This window comes from Chiloscyllium plagiosum, unplaced genomic scaffold, assembly GCF_037043375.1.
Source record: "Chiloscyllium plagiosum isolate Xiang-an unplaced genomic scaffold, Cpla_swu_hap1 HiC_scaffold_14, whole genome shotgun sequence".
NCBI lineage: Eukaryota > Metazoa > Chordata > Chondrichthyes > Orectolobiformes > Hemiscylliidae > Chiloscyllium > Chiloscyllium plagiosum.
Genome location: NW_028270152.1, coordinates 31,680,879 through 31,699,746, shown reverse-complemented (window position 1 = coordinate 31,699,746; position 18,868 = coordinate 31,680,879). Strand labels below are relative to the sequence as shown.

At 36.4% G+C, this 18,868-nt stretch overlaps 1 protein-coding gene across 1 annotated transcript in view; it reads left to right on the top strand.

Moving 5' to 3' along the window:
* nup210 (nucleoporin 210) overlaps positions 1-18,868 on the top strand; it is a 111,893-nt gene that overhangs the window by 61,983 nt on the left and 31,042 nt on the right. The window contains exons 20-29 of the mRNA XM_043707992.2: positions 17-118; positions 1,964-2,092; positions 2,918-3,045; positions 3,205-3,340; positions 3,549-3,611; positions 4,320-4,499; positions 9,233-9,313; positions 9,559-9,690; positions 9,874-10,032; positions 15,015-15,106. Of these exons, the coding sequence (XP_043563927.2) occupies positions 17-118; positions 1,964-2,092; positions 2,918-3,045; positions 3,205-3,340; positions 3,549-3,611; positions 4,320-4,499; positions 9,233-9,313; positions 9,559-9,690; positions 9,874-10,032; positions 15,015-15,106 (1,202 nt within the window). The remainder of the gene's footprint in view (positions 1-16; positions 119-1,963; positions 2,093-2,917; positions 3,046-3,204; positions 3,341-3,548; positions 3,612-4,319; positions 4,500-9,232; positions 9,314-9,558; positions 9,691-9,873; positions 10,033-15,014; positions 15,107-18,868) is intronic.

Below are 18,868 nucleotides of genomic sequence, written 5' to 3'. Positions count from 1 at the left end.
TTTTTCTGGCTAAAAGGCAGAGCTTTTACTCAAGGAAGGATCAGGATACTTTTTCATTAATACAACTGCAACAAATCTAGCGAGGATCAACTACCAGGAGGCGCAAGGAATTGCTCAGGTCAGTCAATCATTACTTGTACGACACTCAGTGGGGGATGGGAGAAGTTCCTGTGGTATTCTTGGCTCAGTAGTCCTGAAAGTACTGGTTAGCTAGGATGCAGTGATCAAAGTTATGTGAAATGTTTAAAAGTTTGGATTGTTAATTTTATGAACACCACTGCGGAGTTGTCCAGGAATTGAAAATTCTTGGTAAAATTTGTTTTAAAGATTAATGTAATGATAATTGTACAGCTCGTACAAACCATAGTTTAAAGCATTTGGAGGAAAGTGCAGTACCCTCATAAGCTAAGTAGTCTTTTTCTTTCATGTCTTGCACTAATAAAATCCTGAAAACCACTTTCTTTTAACAATGTAGAATTACATTCCCCTCCCCTCCACCAGCTCTTCTTACCCGCTCTACCCCATCCCCTGTTGTATCGACAACATAGCCAATAATTTAGTTTCAGTACAGATTCTGATATGCATGTAGCCAACAGCTACAGGCTCTGCCAGAAATATGTGCATTTAACACAATAAGGATTTCTACTTCTTTTGGGTCCTGAGCAATGCAAAACAGTTCCATTTTAAGTTGCAAATTCTCTATTCCTGATGAAGGGCTTTTGCCCGAAATATCGATTTTTTTTTTTTTTTTTTTTGTTTTTTTTTCCTGCTCCTCGGATGCTGCCTGACCTGCTGTGCTTTTCCAGCACCACTCTGATCTAAATTCTAGCTTCCAGCATCTGCAGTCCTCCCTTTTGCCTTTTTGAATTCAAGCAAAGTGAGGCAATCGTAAACACGTAGCTACTGAAAGGAGGACTATGTTTTTTTTCCTGCTTAATAGCTTATCAGATCAGTAAGACCTTGAAGTTTATGCCAGCAACTTACATATGACCAATTAGGATACAGGTAAGCAAAATGAAAACTCGTGAACTCACTCCTGCTAAAGGATGATTTACAAAATGACATTGCAATATCGCCAAATATATATGAAACTTATTTTTAGAAGAGAAGTATTACAAATTCTTAATTCTACTAGATTTTAAAGTTACATCTGTGGATATGGATTAAAAATAGTTATTCAACTGCATTTTGGTCTGTGCGTACAATTTATTCCTGTGTAGTGGTGCGACAAAAAAATCATTGGGTAATTTTTTCACATCTCATTCTTGGGTACAGTTTCATTTTGACCTAAAATTGTTTTTATATTAGTTATTTATTTCGCATTGACAACATGACTGTGTGACTTGGCCAGTAGCTGTGCAAGAACTTGGATATGTTAAATTCTGAACAGGGGCAGGAGTTTCCTGTGATTTTGTTTGGGAGCAAAGCCTTCGTACTCCAAATAGCAATGCAAATGGAGATGGAGACGATGAGGTCAGTAACTTCCAATGCTAGAAATGACCATACCTTCTGACTTTCATTAGATTCTTCTTTGTTGGATGATTTAAAACGCCAAATTGTGATTGCACTGATGGAAGGGTCTGCACAATAAGACTGTCTTAAACCTTCAAGAAAATGTTAAGGCACAATTAAAAGGAATCCTTGTAGCACAGGACTGATGATCATTAAGGCAGGACCAACTAGAAAAGATAAAGTTCTTTTGTTTTCTCCCCTTGCCATTTTGGTGACAAAGACACCATGGTCTCCAAATAGTAAACAGAATTTATTCCCCTGAAGACATGGATATTGGCCTGGCCCATGCAAGTATGGCATCTTCTCACTCATCCTACATGCTCTGGAAAGGTTGGCAATGTAGGACACCACCAGTATTTGTTATTCCACCAGTATGATTGGTGGAATCGTGACCTGCATATTGTTTCTAAGACTTTTCATCTACAAAATTATTATTTTCTGTCTTTTATAGGTACTGCCAATTCATCCAGGAATGTTGACTGTTTTAGTCCATGATTTGTGCCTTGCTTTTTTGGGGCCTGCTAAAGCTGAAGTACATGTGTCTGACATACTGGAGTTATATGTACGAGTTGTGGATAAGGTTGGTTAAAGGATATTAGTCTAACGATTAAGTTTTTTTTTCTTTTATTTTTCATAAATGCAGATAAGTGGACAATAAAAAAGACAATTGAACAATAAGTTTTATAAGTGAAGGTAATAAACACAAACAAGCTTCAATTTGCAGAATTAGTAAAGCACAGTCAAGGTACAAGTTTGGTCAACTCCTTATTGATGGGACATTTAAAGCCAAGGAGGTTATAACACATGCATTCAGCAAGATGATAAAGATAGCTACAGTTATGGAAAGAAAATATGATATTAAAATTAGTCTCACTAATAGATTTAATAGTGTATTTTGAAATATCAAAGATTTTGCTGAGTTAGATTGGAGAATACCAGTTTTACCTGTTTCTGGAGATAGTAAAAAGTTAACATTATTCAGGAGGTGAGGAAAGCTTTTTGGAGAAGTTTGTTTATACAATTTGCACTTTGAAAATGTAGTATTTCACTATTGCAAATAGCTGAGACAAACGTCCAGGTGAAAAATTAGGTTCATTTGTAAGTGAAGGAACATTAAAGATTATAGAGAGTGATCAGAGCATTAAATTGAAGTGAAAATAGTACGGGTTCTGAAATGTGAAATAATGTTGGCAATAAATGGGTATCGGAAAACTTTGTAATATAACAGGTTTTAACTGCAAAGGCAGAGGAAGAAGAGTTGTAAAAGTGTATTAGGAAAGGCTTCTGATTATGTAGAAGGTGAAAGCGTCAGTGACAAAAGGGATGACAGTACAGAGCAAAATGAGATTGTAATGGGTATTTAAGTCTTTAATACAAAATGCTCTCATAATTTTATCTTCCATAGGTGGAGATTGGAAACACAGTTAAAGCCTATGTGCGAGTATTGGATTATTTGAGAAAACCTTTCTTTTCCAAGTACTTCAAATTCATGAATTTAAAGCTGAAAGCAGCTTCTCAAATAGTTTCAATAGAGTAAGTAACCTTTTTCAGATTTGTAAGAGTGATCAGCTTTTGGATTAGAGACCGGGCTCTACAGATGTCACTGAGTTGCGAACTCATTTTTCATCCTTCATAATTTTAAAGGCTTGATTTGTTATAGTTTATTTCTTGAATGTATGCTTTCTGTTTTAGGCCACTTGATGAAATCCTTGATGATTACACAGCTAGTTTTACAGTTCAGGGTAAAGCAATAGGGCAGACCAGTTTGACAGCAACTGTAATGAACAAGGATGGGAGAAAACGAAGTTCTGCACCTCATCAAGTTGAAGTAAGTTGAGCGTATTTCCTCAAGTAATTTGAATAATTAAAAACACTTCGTTATCACAGTTGTTTAAAAAATGCACAGAACTGTCAAAATGTAATCTTAAATTTAAAAATTAGGGTGGGGGAAAGAGAGGGAGTGGTTGGAATTTCTGGTATCTCAATTTAAAACTAAATTAGTTTGAATTTCATTTTGACTTTGTTCTATTCTATAGGTATTTCATCCCTTTCGATTGATTCCAAAAAAAGTAACACTCATTGTGGGTGCAATGATGCAGGTATGTTGTGTCAGGATGAGATTGTTTTTGGTAATTGAAAAATTCTGCTTAAGTAGTTACCATCCATCTTTTGGAAGGTGTTAAATTCAGTTTCCTAAAATCAACAGGCATTTGCACTATCAAATTAATGCCTGAATTTTGTATTGCTTTGGTTAAAAAATATTGATGAATCTGTTGTTAAAACAACATCCAAAGCTGGTTTCATTGTGTTTTTGCTTCAGCAATTAAATCAATATTATATCAATCCCAAAATTGAAATGTGTCCATGTTAGATAAAATGTGCTGTTGCTCTGTCTCAGTACCAAAACAATACAACTTGTTCACATTGGTTATCTAATAGTACAATATTAGATGTACAGGAAAGCTGTACAAGCCCAGACCAATATGCAAAGTAGTGCTGGTTTGAGCAGTCAGAATTACTGATAGTTGACCTTCAAAAGATTTTCTGTCACTCCATCAGAGATGTCAAATAGCAGTTGAAAATAACTTTTTTTTCCAATTTTCCTAATATAATTCTTCTATTGCTGAGTAGCAAATTAATAAGATGCAAAAACTGCTCCAGTTACTGTTGCTCTGAGAACTTTTGTCACCAAACTTTGAGAACAAAAATCTATGGAAGTACTTCTGATTTTGAGGAGCAAACTTTTGAATGTTAAAGGGCATTTTTTAAAATTAAAATGCTAATTTCAACACAATAATGTATTGTAGATTACTTCTGAAGGAGGTCCACAGCCACAGTCTAACATCCTGTTTTCTATAAATGATGAAAACCTTGCCACTGTAAATAACACTGGGCATGTAAAGGGGCTCACAGTTGGAAATGGCAAAGTGACTGGTGTAGTTCAAGCTGTTGATGCTGAAAGTGGCAAAATAGTGGTGATTTCTCAGGTAAGAGAAAAATAGAAATCTGTACCTTAAATGTATTTTAGTTTCCATTAAATTTTTTTCCAATTAACAATTATCAGTAATATCTTTTATTTATATGTCTGATGTCTTCTACACTAAAATATGAGAATTAGTTTCCATTAAATTTTTTTCCAATTAACAATTATCAGTAATATCTTTTATTTATATGTCTGATGTCTTCTACACTAAAATATGAGAATTCCTGAGCAAGCTATGCACTGTTTCAGAGTATGTTAATGTAGAAATTTGTATGGAATCTATAGCTTCTGTAAATATATACCACAGCTGAAACCCTAATTTTTATGAAGTGATTTAATTTTTAAATTGATTGACACTTTCAGGTTTTCTATTCATTTTTATGTCTCTTGTAATAGCTATTAAATAACCTTTTTTATTTTACCACCGTAACAAATTATCTAGAAGAAGTGTTAACATTTCACCCAAAACAATTCATGATTATATCATAAAATATATCATTTAGTCTAGAACCCTTCTTTTGTCCACAAAAGCATTACATTCTGATATCTTGTTTGCTCAATGCTTTTTCACCTCCACTACCTAATCGTAAAATCTGTTCCCTCTGTTGATTACACAGGCGGAGAAGGTTCATTGATAGGGTTAGTTTGGATCATCAGTTTGACATTTGCTTGCTATGCTTTGAAATGATGCCCCGTTTGTCTTGCTGTTGCAATAAATTATATTTCACAGTTACTACTTTCATACACTTCACTCTTGTGACATGGTCTTGAAGTATGAATGCTTCCTCGCTGGAAAGAAATGTTTCTCCAATGTTTCCTCATAATTCAGATTCTCTTGTACAGAGCCAGCTATCAGCCCATTGACTCTCTCCGGCACCATCTGGTTTGTTCAATAGCTTTTCTGTTTGTCATGAGCAAGACATGGAAACAGTGTATAATGTATAAAACCCTGATCATGAGAACCATTTGATTTTTTTTTTCCAATTTTTTTTCTACTATTTTGTTAGACATTTTAGTTGAACATATAAATGATAATAGTTATGTCTTTTAGGATTTTTTTTACATCTTTCTTGCTTATTTCAGCCTTGAAGAATGCATGCCATCCATTTCTTTCTTTCCATGTATCATGAGAATTGAATTTGTCTTTTGTCTGTTCATGTACGTATTTCATGTGTAGTATTTTAAAAATCCTTTCATTGCCCCTCAGTTATTGACTGTGTGAATTAAAGTTATTTGACATCCCACTCATTGCCCTCATTTTGCAACCTCTTGACAATTCCTGCTTCAAGTTTCAATTGTTTACTTTGCTTCAGGTAACTTCCTGGATCCCTACTGCTTTGAGGTTAACCTTTTCATATGGATTTTGACAAATGCCTTTTTGCCCATCTAGGCACTATACTTAGTTTTCCACAATTCATTTGGGTATTTGCTTTCTCAACTGATGTCTATAATTTATAATTTAATTGTGATATAGACTGAATATATAATGAACAATTAATTGAAGTTTAATTCTCAGTACATTTGTGGTGATTTATAATTCACTCTTGACTTGTCAAAGCTTGGTACATTGAAACATAAATCTGTGGCTTCTCATATGCAGTTAATGCATGTTATGAATTGCATCCAAAGTGGTACGTTATTTTTTTGTTCTGAAAAAATGTCTTTTACATTATCACCTCTGTAATTGTATTGCATGTATTCAGGATTTTATCGCAGGTTTCTATGTATGGAGGTATAATTTTCCTAAATTTAAATAAGTTTGTATTTTACATAGCTGATTCACTTCAAACCTTTTAAGAAAATCAAAGTACTGCAGATGCCTAGAGAAGTTTAACAAGCAACAGCTGTGGAAGGGAAGCAGGGTTAGTGCTTCAGATTAATGATTTTTTTCATCAGCTAGCAATATTTAAAGACGACAAATTTATCAACACAGACAGGGATGGTGGAAGGTGTGGAAAACGTATGAGAAGATTTAGGAAAGGATGCAAGATTGGTAGATTAAATAGCAAAGTGATGACTATACAATTCAAAAGCGGTGATGATAGAATGAGTAAAATAACTTGTCATGGCAGTTTGCATAGACTAATATACAAATATGTAAGCCTGAGGAGACCAAACAATTACTTGAAATTCTCTTTCTGGGGTAGAGATGCTGAAACATCTGCAATATTGAGAATGAAACATATGTCACTTTGAAAAGTGGTATGGGTAGTAATGTAACTAGTTAGAGGAAGTTACAGCTGTGTATATAAAATGAACATCTGTACGCCAACTTACACATGGAAGTAAAATGAGGCAAAGATCAACTTATTTCAATGTACCTTACTGTCCTGAAGAGTTAGAATCGCCTTTACTTGAGAATATCAAACTTCAGCCCATATACTTTGCACAAATATGACAGACAAAACTTGTTTTCCAACAGGGCTTTAAATAATTGCCTTAGGTATGGTTTTTGTTTGAAGAAGTTCATTGCTGTACCAAACACACCGCATATTCTGGGCTTCCTTGCATGCTGTTAAATCTTCAAGTTCTCTTGTCAAAGTTGTAATTCTGATGGTCATTCTTTACCCTGCTTGAAAATTTGAGTGATGCTCTGCTTCTTATGGCTAGCTGCTACTTAATATGCTGCCCTTCAGTCTCATCTAGATGAATCAATCAGATTAAAACTTTGATTTATTATTGGTAGTTTTTAACTATTTTCTATATTTAACTTTATTGAAACTTTACCTTTTTGTTGTGAACGCCCTTTCTTCACTTTGAAGATTTGATCAGGGAATTGGTTTCCTTCACCCTCTTCCAATTTGACTGCTCTGAACAAATTCACCAAACCAAGCCATCAACTGGCAAATCAGTGCACCCGAGGTCTGTTTTCTTGACGTTGGCCGTTAACTGCCTGATCCTCCTGTCCTTAACATATATTGCTGGGATGTTTCTGATATGGAGAAGAGAGGCACTGTTTCCCAGCACCTCTCCAACTCTCCCATCAAATTAATATGGTTAACCAAATTCACAGTTTTGTGAATAAGCATCAATTGAGATCCTTTGTTTACAATTATGTTTGCTTTGACCTTTGAAGTTAAAAATAATGGACAATATCATTACTTTTAATTTTGTTTGTAGTGGTGTCTATCTGATTTTTTTTAAACAATGAAATCAATTATATTGGCATTATTGTTTACTTTGTGTTGAATTTATTTTCATGCAATTATCAAGTGTTCAAATGATGACCTGTTTGCGAGTAAGTCATGAGGTTGTGGAGTCAGGCCTATTGCAGACTTGAGCATATAATTTAAGCTTGAAGTGTAGTACTAATGGACTACTGCATTACCAGATGTGTGTTGCCTTTCTGTTAAGGTGTTAAATTGAGGTTCTGCCTCAATTGGATGCATATAAAATATTCCTTGAGCATTATCTGAAAAAGAGTTGGAGTGTTCAACTAATTCTGGTGAGCATTAATTTGTCAAGTTGATGATAATAGGTATAGGTTGCCTGTTGCATTTGGATTGAAAAAGACCACACTAAAAGTAACTAACTTCCGGTAAAGACTTTTAGCTGCTTTAATTATGAAAAATATTATACAAATGTAAACACTTTTTTTTTATCAGAGCCTACTTAATGTTTTGTACGCACATCTATTGTCAGTAGAAGCTATTTAATGAAGGTACACGTAAAGGAGATTTTTTGATTTTCATTGTGATGATCTTTCTTCTGCCACATAATAATACCATCTGATTTTGTTTTTTACTCAATAATACACAGTTGTAAAAGGTTGAAACTATCTCATACTATTTTTCTGAACCGATGTCCTGATTTTTATTCTGCTGGATAGCTATCACCAGAACCTATTTGTCAGTACTGTCATCAGTAGTCCATTCTGGAATCTCCAGTATTGATGTTTGTTGTCTGTAACAGTGGGTCCATCCTGTAGTAAACTGCAGGGAAATACAATTTAGTTGGAAGATGCTTGACTTAAATTTTGAGTTGCCCTTTTGTTGCTCTACCAATGACTGTAGAATTGCCAAGCACCAACATCTTTATACAGTTCTGATAGTTCTAACTATGGTCACCATATCACTAAGTCTTTAGCTGAAGTAGGCAACAAAAGAGATGCAATAAAACGACAGGTAAGGATAGTTTCTTCTTTAAAACGACCATGAAAAGACTTCATAGGGAGTAGTCAAGTAGTATGAACTGAACTGACTCTTGTTTGACTTTACACTGCTATGATTATAAGTAAGGTAAAGTCACTGTAGGCCCAGAGGACCACAGAGCTCCTCCGAGGCCCTGAATTTATCCTGAATATAACCACACCTCAAGTGAGGGGCAAGCTTGAGAAGACAGTGCCTTCATGTTAACCTCAGCTGGTACTGGAGTTGAAATTGCCATGTTGGCATCATCTGCACCGCAAACCAGCTGTCCAGCCAACTGAGGTAACTGGTTCCTGCTATTTTATGTAATATATGATTGATATTCCAGTGTTATAATCAATGCAACAGATATTTCTGATCTTGGATAGGTTATTGCTGTAAAGTATTGCTACTGTATTGTAAATTCTTTCTAACTTGAAGTCAGTCATGCAGGTGAGGATTTGGCAATATTGCTTTATTTTAATGAAGACCTTTGCAAACACACAATCACAAAGCCGATCACTGTTACAGCAAATTAGGAATAAAAGTGTTTGTTTGACCACTCATACAGGTCTATAATATATAACCTATATTTTTTATTTCCTTAAAGGATGAAGTAGAAGTAGAAGTGGTTCAGCTTAAAGCTGTGAGAATACATGGACCCATTACAAGAATGAAGACTGGCACTCTGGTAATTCTATGTTCTCAGTTAGAAAAACAGAATTCCTCTGGATCCTTGAATAAGTTTGTTAGTCATTTACCTATGCATTTTTACCCTTTATTATCTTGAATCTTAATGCGTACAGGCAACAAGTTGATAAATTCAGGATAATGAAAATTCAGTGATCCATTCAGTTGTCGACATAGGCACTCTGTTTGAGTTTGATAACAGTGATTGATGTCACATCAGTTCTGATTAATTTTCTTCATTCACAGATGCCTGTCTATGTAATGGGAATTACAAGCAACCAGACACCATTCGCATTTGGTAATGCAATTCCAGGACTAACATTTCATTGGTCAGTCACAAAAAGGGACATTATTGACCTTGAGACCAGGCATTCTGAGGTAAACTGAGCTATTGTTACTTTATGTATATATCTGTAATCTCTATATGTTATTTAAACAGGTATGTATAAGCAACTGGATATAATCTTCAAGAAATGTACACTCATACATTGAAACATTTCTTTTATTTTCTTGCTTTGGCTTGTTTATGTAGAATTTCATACTTTTATTTTGTGTTTCTAGGCCTCTTTTCAACTTCCAGCAAGTAACAACTTTGCAATGTATGTGTATAGTCGAATGAAAGGCAGAACTGGATTGAAAGTAGTTGTAAAAACTACAGATCCAGCAGGTGGACAATTTGAAAATAATGCCAGAGAGTTATCTGATGAAATGCAGATTCAGGTACTGCTTCAATCTACTTGTCACTTTTTTTTTGTCATTACTATTCATGTCATGTCATGCAAACAGTGAAGGAAGACAAAGTGTATTCTTAAAATGAAGCAGGAGTAGAAGGCAAGTGATAACCAAACTGGAGGATGTTTTGCTGCAAAGTGCTACACACCATCAAATTTTGTTGATTTGTATATAGAGGAAAAATCATCCATCCTAAATGAATTGTTTACAGATGTTAGCTTTTCAAAAAGCAAGTTACCCTAAGATTATAGAGGCAGGAAGCTCTGAGAAACCATATTAATTTAAATTAATTACCATGTTGCCACAAAACATCTAAGATTGTGTTAGTTACTTACAAGTGATAGATAGCTATTAAAATAATCCAGTTAGTCATAGAGATGTACGGCATGGAAACAGACCCTTCAGTCCAACTCGTCCATGCCAGCCAGATATCCTATACTAATCTTGTCCCATTTGCCAGCATTTGGCCCATATCCTTCTGAACCCTTCCTATTCATAGACCCATGCAGATGCCTTTTAAATATTGCAATTGTCCCAGCCTCCATCACACTCTGGCAGCTCATTACATCTGGACACCACCCTCTACATGAAAAACTTGCCCCTTTAGGTCCCTTTTAAATCTTTTTCTCTAACCCTATGCCTCTAGTTCTGGTTTCCCCCATTGCAGGGCAAAGACCTTGACAATTTACCCTATTCATGTCCCTTATGATTTTATAAACCTCTATAATGACAAGTCATTTGATACTAGGAGAAGGAGTTCTGCAGCTACAGATGGCATTCTTGAATATTTGTTTCCTCTCTGGTACCAGGACAGAATGCATCAGCTGAAAAATGCAGACTATTGCATGAGGTGAAATGGACCATCTGTTTTTCACATTAGAGCCAATGAACGAAGTAGTAGGGTTAAGTTCCATCAGGCAGCGTTCTAGCAATTAGACTAAAATATTAAAGAGCAGAGCCTCAAAAGATGATCATCTCTGGATTGTTCACAATGCCATGTGCTATTAAGTACAAAAACAAGGTACTGGAGACAAATGCATGATCAGAGAGGTGGTACAGTTTCAGGAACTTACAATTCCTGCAGTCTGCCATGTGGAATCTTGTTTAATGCATGTAGAAACAGTCATGTCATTACCCTTATCAATTGTACTCACTACTTCCTCAAACACTTCAATTGAGTTAGAGAGAGATTATCTTAACTAAACCATACTGACTATCCCTGATTATGTTTAACCTCTCCTAATAGCACTTAATCATATCTCTCAATATTAACTCCAGAAACCTGCTAACCACTGAGGTCAGACTGAGTGGCCTTTAATTATTTGTTGAGAGTGGAGTGCTAGAAAAGCACAGCAGGCCAGGCAGCATCCGAGGAGCAGGTGGATTGACATTTTGGGCAAGAGCTTGAATTTTGTTGAAGGGCTTTTGCCCGAAACGTCGATTCTCCTGCTCCTGGAATGCTGCCTGACCACCTGTGCTTTTTCAGCACCACATTCTCAACTCTGATCTCCAGCATCTGCAGTCCTCACTTTCTCCTACCATTATTCGGCCTATCGCTTACATTTTTGAATAACCATACAATTTCTACTGACCTCCAATTCTCTGGTATTTCACCTGTATTCATAAGGCTTGAAAATGATCCTTGGTGCAGCTGCTATTTCCTCTCCAGCTTTAATAGTGTAGGATACAATTCATCCAGCCCTGATGACTTATCCAACTTCGAGGAGGTTACATCCTCCAGTACTTCCTTTCTCATCATTCTTATTTGGCTAATATTTCGCACTACTTTGACAAAATGTCAACATTATCACTTGGTTTTGTGGAGACAGAGACAAGGTATTCATTAAGAACTCTGCCAATAACATCTGCATTCATCCACAATTTACCTTGTGCATCAAGGTCCAACCCTTTTCCCAGTTATGCTTTTGTTCCTAATGTACTAATGAATAATCTTTCAGATTTTCCTGAATTTTTCTTGTAAATATCTTTTTGTATCCTGTTTACTTGCCTAATTTCTTTCCTTACTCCTGTATCTCCTATACTCCAAGCTTCCTAAAGTATCAGTTTTCTTTAGAGATTTTCATTGCGATGTGTTTTTATTTTTTCCCTCATGCTTTACCTTACCTGTATGCTTCTGGATAACCAGAGATTCCAGATTTGGCAGTATCGTTCTCTTTGTACATATAGGTCTACACTGTCCTCTCTTGAATGAGAAAGATCCCAATGATTTCCACTGACTTCCCTTCAAGTAGCTATAATCAGTCCAGGTTTGGCAGATCATCGCTTAGATTTGTTAAATTTGCCTTCCCCCACTTTAGAATTTTTACTCCTGTTCTATCTTTTCCATAATGATACTAAATCTAACTATATTATGATTGCCATCTTCCAAATGGTCTCTCACTTCTTTTCGTGTTCCTGTCCAGCTTCATTTCCTTAAAATTAATCTGGAATTGTGCTATCTGTTGTTGGGCTTGTCATATGCTGGCTATAAAAGTTCTCTTGAACACAATTAAAGAATTTTGTCCCCTCTGCCTTTCACACACTCTATTTCCCAATTCAAAATTGTGTAATTGAAGTCGCCAAATATTTTTCCCCGATTTATTTTTGCATTCGATGTGCCTATCTATTTGTTCCTCTTTGAGGAAAGATTTGGTGGCTTTGGAGGCAGTTCAGGGGAGGTTCACTGCACTGATCCGAGAGAGGGAGGGGTTTGTCATGTGAAGAGAGATTGAACAGTTTAGGCTTATACCCTCCGGAATTTAAAAGAATGAGGGGAAATCAAATTGAGGTTTTCAAGCTGACAAAAGGTGTGGATAAAATAGACGTGGAGCGGATGATTCCTTTTTTTGAGGCATTCTAGGATGGGAGGTCATAGTTTTAGGATAAGAGGTAGCAAATTTAAAAGTGTTGAGGAGAAACTACTTCAACCAAAGGGTGGTGAATCTGTGGAATTCGCTACCCCAAAGTGTAGTGGTTGTTGGGACAGTGAGTAAATTTAAGGAGGAGTTAGACAGATTTTTAATTGGTAGTGGGTTGAAGGGATATGGAGAAAAGGCAGGAAAAAGGGGGTGAGGAGCATATCAGCTATGGTCAAATGGCAGAGAGATTTGATGGCCTGAATGGTTTAATTCTGCTCCTTTTAACTTATGAACTTAAGAACTCTGTCCCAGTATTTGGAATATGTATAATTCTTGTGGTTTCGGAGCAAAATCTAAATGGTCTCATTTAATGCTTCATTTACTGTATCATCCCTCCTCACAAATGTTCATCTGGGACACATGCTGTGTCCATGGCCCGTCTGTCTCAATGCAGAATGTACACATCACCTGGCCAAGCTAAACTCCTAACATTTGAAAAGAGAATATATTTCTAAAGTTGTAGTAAAACTTAACAATACTCTCTAATCAGCTTCTTTTCTGTATTGAAGTAAGGGAGGTGATAACCTAGTGGCATTGTTGCTAGATTATTAATCCAGACATTCAGCTAATGTTCTGGGGACCGGGATTCAAATCCTGCCATGGTAGAATTTTAATCAGTTAAACATCTGTGAATTTGTTGGAGAAAAACCCATCTGTTTCATTAGTATCCTTCAGGGAAGGAAATCTGCCATCCTTACCTGGTCTGACCTGCACGTGACTCCAAACCCTAACAAGACTCTCAGTTGCCCTCTCAAATGGTATCGTAAGCCATTATACCCCATAAATGAATTTTTCAAAAAGCCAACCTCAGGAGGTCTCTCTCTCTCTCTCTCTCTCTCTCTCTCTCTCTCTCTCTCTCTCTCTCTTTCTCTCTCTCTCCTTTTCTCTCTCTCTCCTTTTCTCTCTCTCTCCTTTTCTCTCTCTCTCCTTTTCTCTCTCTCTCCTTTTCTCTCTCTCTCTCTCTCTCTCTCTTTCTCTCTCTTTCTCTCTCTTTCTCTCTCTCTCTCTCTCTTTCTCTCTCTCTCTCTCTTTCTCTCTCTCTCTCTCTTTCTCTCTCTCTCTCTCTTTTTTTCTTTCTCTTTTTTTCTCTCTCTCTCGCGCGCTCTCGCGCGCGCTCTCTCTCTCTCACACACACACTTTTCAGTCTCTGTTTGATCAAGCTGTTTGTGGGTGGCACAGTGGTTAGCACTGCTGCCTCACAGCGCCAGAGACCCAGGTTCAATTCCTGCCTCAGGCGACTGACTGTGTGGAGTTTGCACGTTCTCCCCGTGTCTGCGTGGGTTTCCTCCGGGTGCTCCGGTTTCCTCCCACAGTCCATAGATGTGCAGGTCAGGTGAATTGGCCATGCTAAATTGTCCGTAGTGTTAGGTAAGGGGTATGGGTGGGTTGCGCTTCGGCGAGGCGGTATGGACTTGTTGGGCCAAAAGGCCTGTTTCCACACTGTAAGTAATCTAAGCTGTTGGACTACTCTTCTGTCTAGGTGATACTGATTGCCTGATGTGGGGTCCTCCCCTATGAGCTCCTCTTCAGAGAACACTATCGTGGATACAATTAATTCCCATTTGTTAGGCTAGTCTACTCTGTGGCAATTGGGATGGATTTGCTAAAAACACATTGTGCCTTTAGTACCATTTTGAATTATTTGAAGTGACAAATCTAGTTAATGAAGGTTGCATAGCATATTTTAATGGACTGAGAAAATTCATTCAATAAAGTAACAAATCATAGCTTTATTTAGAAAGTGAAAGTTCAGTGTTCAAGAAGTTCAATGGAAAATTGAATATATAATTTTAGAAGACACTGAGCAGTGGAAAATTGCATTCTTTTGGTGGGAAAGGGGTACGTGATGCTGAAGCCTGAGCACTATCTCAGGTTCATTTCTTTGCTTGCTTGCCATTTTTCCCTAATATTTTTCACATTGCTGTTCTGTCTTGTTTCTACTTTGTGCTGCTCATTCAATTCCTCCTTTCACAGTATTTCACGCTATGAGTTACTTTAGACTTTAGATATTACAGTGCTATCAATTTTTTTAAAATTGCTTTAACTTCACAGGTGTTTGAAAAATTGCAGTTGCTCAACCCTAAACTTGAAGCAGAGCAGATACTAATGTCGCCAAACTCTTGCCTGAAACTTCAAACAAATCGGTAAGGTTTAAGTACTAACAAAGTAGTATGATCTAAATGTCCAACAGTCAGCAGAGTAGGGGGAGAAATTAGAGTAGCAATCCATTTCCTTCACAAAATATTACTTGAAGAGTTGCCATCAACATTCATTTGGATCTGGTATGATACAAGTTGTTCTTGTATCCTGTCTGAATGTGTCACTTGTATGGAAATTGTTTCATGTTGCTGTGTGAACTTATGAGAGAGCAGGACCTGGGATGTTACAACAGAAACCCCTTTAACCTGAACCAGATGATTTTGTATTTTGAGTATGTTTCACTTGCATCTCTTTGACCGCAAAGTTCACGTTAGATGATATGAAATTATTTCAAATTATTTGTGCTTTTTCCTTACATTGAGGTAAATATGCCATGCATTAATTAAGATCTCGGTTATTTTGTTCAATTAGTTCAATTTACATTCAAATATAATAGCTAAAAAAAATTTTTCTTTTGAGCTCTTTTTGTTCTTGGGCTTTTGAGCTTTCCTGCCTGAAACTTCTATTGCAATTCATAAAATGCTAGTATAGTGTGTGAATTTTCTGCTTCAGTTATGATCACAGTCAAAAAGAGATCAAAACTTCCCCATGCAATAGTACTAAAATGTTCATCACTTAGAGACAGGCCTCAAAATTTATTGGGTAATCCTTGAAGAAACTGTAACATTGCCACATCACTTCCTTTCAGACTCAACTTGTTTTTTAACTTCCAATAATTTACTTTGTGAAATAAAAGTAACTATTTTACCAAATCTTTTCACTTACAACAATTAGTACACATGGATGATGGCCTTTAGCAACTATTTATGGATTCAATTTTATCTATTTCAGTGGATTTGCTAAAGATTGCCTCCTGAATGCACTTTATCTTACTACGAAGGTTTTGCTGTTGTGAAATTGTCTATTGTTTCTGTTTTTGTCATTTTTCCAAATCTAAATCTTAATCTACCTCTTTTTTTAAAAAAAAAGCTTCACAGTGGAAAGAGAGCTCCTTTTCAAAGAGTTACAACTACTACTTGGGCTATAAAAGTAGAATATGATACATACAGAAAATATTAAATAAAGATGCAGAATGTTGGAAGTACTCAGGCCAGGCAGCATCTGTGGAGAGAAAGAGGACCAGTGCTTTGTGTCAATAATCTTTCACTTCAGAACTGGAGCTACGTGGGTTGTTACTGTTTCGACATTTGTCTAACTTTTATTAAAATTGTTATTTTCGGTTTGCTTTTCTTTCTTTTTAAAGAAAAGGTCTGTGTTTTCTAGAGCCTAACTGGCGAATAGGACTTGGAATCACTAATCAGATTAATCTTCTGGCTATAAACCTTAAGCAAGTAGATATGTAAGAATCCATTACAGTATTAAATTTTAACCCAAGGTGAAAATAATCAAATTTTTGAGGAGGCACTTTTGTCTAGAGTGAATATTTCAGTGTAGGTAACAGTGTAGGTAATTATTCTTTGTAAAGGAGGAATATTTTGGTGTCTGTTACTGCATAACACAGACACTTGAAGTTGGTTAATACAATATAATGAAAAGTGAACGAACTATATCTTTCATTGATTCATCCTATAAGAACTGAGATGTAACAAGTAGTGACCCTTGTTTAGAAAAAAAAACACAAGTCTACTTTTTGCAATATATTGTAGGGGAGGTTATCAGGTCTACCTTTCCCAGGTCAAGAAGGCTAATAAAATGCTGGCCTTCATTTCTAAACGGCTGCAGTATAGGGGTGCAGATGTTATGCTGCAGTTATATAAAACATTAGTCATCACTTTAAGTACTGTGAGCAGGTCTGGGCACCATACCTTAGGAAGGATGTTTTGGCTCTGGTAGGAGTTTAACACAGCTTTATAAAGATGATACTTCAGGGGTTAAATTATGAGAAGAGGTTAGACAAATTAGACCTTTAGTTTATGGAATTTAGAAGGTTAAGGGATGATCCAATTGATTTTTTTCAGGATATTAACAGGGTGGATAAACTATTTCCAATATTTGAAGATTCCCAAACTGGGAACATGGCCTAAGAATTAGGGTCAGGGCATTTAAGAGAGATATTAGCAAGCACTTCTATGCTCAAAGTTTAGTGGCCGTTTGGAATTTTCTCGTTCAAATGGCAGTCAGTGCTATGTAAATTGTTGGATTTAAATTTTTTGTTAGGCAAGGATATCAAGGGATATGGGCCCCAAGACTGGCATATGGACTTATAACACAGGTCAGCCATAATCATCTTGAATGGTGCAGCTGGCTCAAAGGGCTGAATGGCTTACTTCCGATCCTAAAGTCTTCATTTAAAAAAAAAGAAACAATTTAGTCATCAGTATCAATGCTTTTTAAATCATTCACTGGATTTAGATATAACAAGAAAAATGTTTAATATTCAAATGTGATTGCTGTTAAGAAAATAATGGTAGTTCACCCCTTGAACTGCTGCAACCTGTGTGGAACAGATACCTGTACGCTGCTGGCATTCTGTGCAGAGATTGAATTTGTAAAAGTCTAAGCCAAGTGATGCTAGAAACATCCAGGCTACAGAACAAAGCCAACAGAGTGCACTTTTGACCAGTGCGAACGTAAAATCAAAAATTTAAATTGGCCTGAGCAACAAGAAATGAGACGACAAAGCAGCTGATAAACTGAGTTATTGAAAATAGGAAAGTTACAAATCAATTTTGTAAGAATTCTCCATGAAAAGGATTTAATAACATGGAATAGGTACCTGTTCAAAGGTTCTGAGTAAAGGTCACTGGACCTGAAGTGTTAACTCTGATTTCTCTTCACAGATGCTGCCAGACCTGCTGAGCTTTTCCAGCAACTTCTGTTTTTGTGTTGTTTATGAACACCTACATTGGTCATTCAGAAAAAAATTGCCAAAGTGTGCCCTAAGAATGCTCCAATTACTGAAGGTTTAGTGGATGCTGTATGTGGTTTAAGTGTACGCACGTACATTTTCCAGTGATGGTTTGGGTATACAGGAAGCTACTGGGGTCAGCGCATAGTTGTTTTCATTGACTGTGTTCAACTATTGGATGACATTTGCCCTACATAAGGTAAATACATACCTTGGTGCTTCAATGATTATATGTGCAACACTTTCAGTATTTCAAGTAAGTTGGTTCATTCGTATTCAGAAGAAAGGAATTTAGATTTAGAATTCACAGATTTGTTTCACTTCCAAACATCTTTCATATTGGTAAACTATGGAGTAGCAGTTATGAGATTCAACCTGTCAAGAAGAAAGGCTGATGAGGTGGTGAGGCCCATGACCAGATTGGTGAACTGCACTTGTTAAAGCAATGCAATATATCGTTTGCTATTTCCAGATAAAGCTGCATTATTGATTGGAGGGATTGTCAGCCCACACTTAATTATCTTCCTCAGAAAAAAATTTCTAAGTTACGTTTATGTCTAGAGACAGACCGAGCCGCAGATCTGTTGCATGAGTGCAGTGCTGACAAAACAAACCCAAATCCCCAAATTGCATTAAACACACAGATTGTTTCCATCTGTCACCAGCTACTGACTTCCTTGGTTTTTCAAGTCCTTTCAAAGAATGCTAAAAATATTTGAGGGCATAGGCTGATGGTTTCTATTTGAATAAAATGAAGAATTACGAGCAAAAGGCAGGAGATTGGCACATTGTTGAAATGCTCAGCTAGCACAGGCGCACTGGTCTGATTTTGCATCGTAACAGTTCTGAGTTTCCAAAACCATGTACCTGTACCACTCCCAATTCTGTTTCTCTTTTC